General features: G+C 42.8%; 1 protein-coding gene across 3 annotated transcripts in view; it reads left to right on the forward strand.

Moving 5' to 3' along the window:
- Positions 1-4,272, forward strand: part of ZNF496 (zinc finger protein 496) — a 60,701-nt gene that overhangs the window by 5,630 nt on the left and 50,799 nt on the right. For all 3 annotated transcript variants that reach the window (XM_015570447.1, XM_015570446.1, XM_006773681.2), the window contains exon 5: positions 722-798. In XM_015570447.1, the coding sequence (XP_015425933.1) occupies positions 722-798 (77 nt within the window). The remainder of the gene's footprint in view (positions 1-721; positions 799-4,272) is intronic.

Here is a 4,272-nt window from a genome sequence, read left to right on the forward strand (position 1 = left end):
TGCATCTTGGTGAGAGATGCTGGCTTCTGTGTTAGCTTTGAGACTGATTTAACATGTGACCAGGATCAACCTTCAAAAGACCAAGAAACGATAGTGCAGCTTTCCAAGTCTTATTCTGTGAAAGGAGCACCTTTTGAAACAACTTATTTTCACATGGCTGCACCCAAGGCAAGGTATGTGGCTCACTGCTTACAGAAGCCTGAGCAAGGTGTAGTTGCCCGTCAGGGAGAGAGGTCTATTGGAATAGCAACCCCTGCCCCCAGGCCTCAAGGTCAGGCTAAGGGAGGTGGTCCCAGTTCTATACTCTGCACTTTCTAGTGGACTTCAACAAGTGCTTCTTCTAGGAGGGTAAGAGGGGGCATAACAGGGACACAGTGTTCTGGAGTTTACAGTTTATAAACTTCCAGGTATATACATTTCTACGACCCTGGAGCCCCACAGTAATTTTCATTGCTGGCAGCTCTTACTGATGTCTTGACTCAGAGCTCTAACCTCTATTTTCCCCATATTTCGGATCATGAAGTTGAAGCCCCTGCATCTTTGGGAAGTTACATTGCGACTTGGTGGCAGGGCCAACTCAAGCCCAGGCATTCCCTGTTAAAGTCTCCCTTGTTGTATTTGAAAGCAAAGTTTGCCCAAAGTTTTTATCTGCATTATCTTGTCCTCCCAGGTAAGAAAAGAGACCCAGGGTTATGAGACACCCTTTTCTTATCTCTTTCAGTTCCTCAGGACCCATCCCTCCTTCAGGAAGTGAGCATGAGGGATGGACAGCAGATGACCTCTCTCCAGCTGCCCCTGGTGAGTGACTTCTGCAAGAACCCTTGAAAACCCCACTTTGCCTCTCTGTCAGCTACAGGGAAGCTTTGCCAGGATCCTGGCCAGCTTTCTCTCTGCCACACAGGCCGTTCAGCCCCAGTCTAGAAAAAATAAAAGGACACATATGTGTTTATGTGACTCCTATCCCTCCTCCTGCCCCATAGTCTGGGCTGCTCACCATGCTGGCTGTGCCGTCACCTTTGGGAGCCTGTGTGGACAATGGTGGTGGACAACAAACATCCTCGAGTCCCCATCTCTCTTCCTCTTGGCATCTTGGTGTCTCCACCAGTGAAAAAGGGGAGGGGAAAACGTAGATTTCGTTGGTACCATCACGTAGCCATGCAGAGGGCTGTTAGGGGGTTTCCATATAAGCCTTACTTTCTCAGGTTGTGGGAGCTGTTTTTGTTTTAGCAGGTGTCTTCACTCACCTCTTTCCATCCCAGTTTCTGCCTGGGGCTGTGGTTTCTGACCACACCCCCTTAGTTTTCCTACTGAACACTCTCCTTTCGTTGGCATGAAATTCAGTTGTTACAAGAATGTTGGTGCTGTAAAGGGGTGGACCCTGTTGCTACTGGTTCTCAGCAGATGGAAGACTATCTGAAGGACAGCAATTTGTTCTCTGCACAGGGCATTTAGCAGGACTTTAAACTTGAGAGGGGGTTCAGCTCAGGAAGAGAGGGAATTTGCTGGGCACGTGAAGTGGGGGGTTGTCCATTCCCTTGGAGCTGTACCCCTGGAACACAGCATGTGCTGATACCTTTGACCAGTACAACTTGCAAAGTGATGCTATGAATTTAGTATCTTTTGAGTTTCAGTTGTTCACCTTTGAATGTATTCAGGTCCCTGTAGATGCCACAGTGAGCAGAAGAGACAGATTCTGATAAATCAGTGCTCTTTATCACTCCATTGAAGATTGTTTCTGCCCAATGCACTAAGTCACCATCCTGAAGGTCTTATTTTTTAGGGCTTTTTCTTTTGAATTTTTAATTTTAAAATACAAATAACAAAATTTACAATTCTAACCATTTTTAATGTACAGTGGTGTTTTTAAATGTTCAGTAATCTTAAGTATATCCCATTGTTGTGCAACCAATCTCCAGAATTTTTTCATCTTTTCAAACTGAAACTCCTTACCCATCAGTAATAATTCCTCATTCCCCCATACTGCTGGCCCTGGCACCTACCATCTCACTCACTCTAGAGAGCACATACATGGAACCATACAGCATTTGTCCTTTTGAGCCTGGTTTACTTCCCTCAGTATAATGTCCTAAGGCTCATCCATGATGTAGCATGTGTCAGAATTCTCTCCTCCGTGAAGGCTGAATGACATTTTGTGGTGTGTATGTAATCCATTGTGCTTATCCATTCATTCTTTCTAAAATAAAATATTTTTACTGGCCGAAACCGGTTTGGCTCAGTGGAGAGAGCGTCGGCCTGCGGACTGAAAGGTCCCAGGTTCGATTCCGGTCAGGGCATGTACCCTGGGTTGCACGCACATCTCCAGTGGGGAGTGTATCTTTTGCTGTTAAATAAAGAATATTTTTTATGAGGCTACTAAAATCTTGTTACTGCAACCAACATAGAACTGGATATGTCACAGTAGGATTCTTCTCATCCTTATCTTTTTTCCCCCTAGATGGTTGAGGCTGTGCTAAAATTGGCACTTGCTATGAATATAGGTGCATTTATTTATTTATTTATTTAGGTAATCATAGATTCACTTCAGATGTAAGAAATAACAGATACAATACAATGTCATAAGCAGCATACTGACAATACTACACACAGGATACAGAACATTTGCTTTCAGAAGTATCCTTCCTATTGCCTTTTTCAGCCATACCCACTGCTCTCACTCTAGCCTCTCATTGGTCTCTGATAACCTTCTGAAAGTGTTGTTTAAGAACATTAAGTAGGTGGGTTCATACAGCACTAGTATATCACATTTGGGTATGGACTTTTAAAAAAATTTATTGTGGTGACACTGGTTAACAATTATCCAGGTTTCAGGTGCACAATTCTACAACACATCATCTGTACACTGTATTGTGTGTTCATCACCCCAAGTCAAGTCTCCATTTATCCCTCCTAAAACCTACTCTCTTTCCTCTAGTCCCCGTCCCCTCCTCAGTACACACTATTGTCACTGTCCATTAGTTTCTTCGTTTGTCTCCTTTTTTTTAAATATATTTTATTGATTTTTTACAGAGAGGAAGGGAGAGGGATAGAGAGTTAGAAACATCAATGAGAGAGAAACATCGATCAGCTGCTTCCTGCACACCCCCTATTGGGGATATGCCCGCAACCAAGGTACATGCCCTTGATCGGAATCGAACCTGGGACCCTTTAGTCCGCAGGCCGAGACTCTATCCACTGAGTCAAACCAGTTAGGGCCTCTGTTTTTTTTGTTTTTGTTTTTGTTTTGTTTTTTTGCTCAATCCCTCCACCTAATATTCAGACACCCCCCTACCCCCAAACACCCTCCCCTGCTGTCAGTCGGCTCTCTATCTGTAAGTCTGTCTCTGTTTTGCTTGTTAGTTCATTTTGTTCATTAGATTACACATATGAGTGAAATCATATGGTACTTGTCTTTCTCTCATTGGCATATTTCACTTAGCATAATGTTCTTCAGGTCCATCTATGCTGTCGCAAATGGTAAGATTTCCATTTTTGTTTTGTTTTGTTTACAGCCAAGTAGTATTCCATTGTGTAAATGTACCACAGCTCCACAGCTCTTTTTATCCAACCATCTACTGATGGATAGTTGGGCTGCTTTAAATCTTGGCTGTTGTAAATAACACTGCAATGAACATAGGGGTACAAATATTCTTTCAAATTAGTGCAGTGGTTCTCAACCTTCTGGCCCTTTAAATACAGTTCCTCATGTTGTGACCCACTCATAAAATTATTTTCATTGCTACTTCATAACTGTAATGTTGCTACTGTTATGAATCGTAATGTAAATATCTGATATGCAGGATGGTCTTAGGCGACCCCTGTGAAAGGGTTGTTCGACCGCCAAAGGGGTCATAAGCCACAGGTTGAGAACCGCTGAATTAGTGTGCCGTGTTTCTTCTAATAAATTCCCAGAAGTAGTGGAATCACTGGGTCATAGGCAGTTCCATTTTTAATTTTTGAGGTAGCTCCATAATGTTTTCCATAGTGGCTGCACCAATCTGCATTCCTACCAACGGTGCACATCCTCGCCAATGCTTGTTTGTTGATTTATTTATGCTAGCCATTCAGACAGGCATGATATAATATCTCATTGTGCATTAATTTGCATTTAATTTGCATTAGTTTTCAATATCTTACTCTCTCTCATCTTCTGGCACCCCTATAATTCGGATGTTGGTGCACTTGAAGTTGTCCCAGAGGCTCCTTACACTATCTTCATATTTTTTTTTTCTTTTTGCTTTTCTGGTTGGGAATTTTTTGCTTCTTCATATTTCC

This window comes from Myotis davidii, unplaced genomic scaffold (assembly GCF_000327345.1).
Source record: "Myotis davidii unplaced genomic scaffold, ASM32734v1 scaffold1687, whole genome shotgun sequence".
Lineage (NCBI taxonomy): Eukaryota > Metazoa > Chordata > Mammalia > Chiroptera > Vespertilionidae > Myotis > Myotis davidii.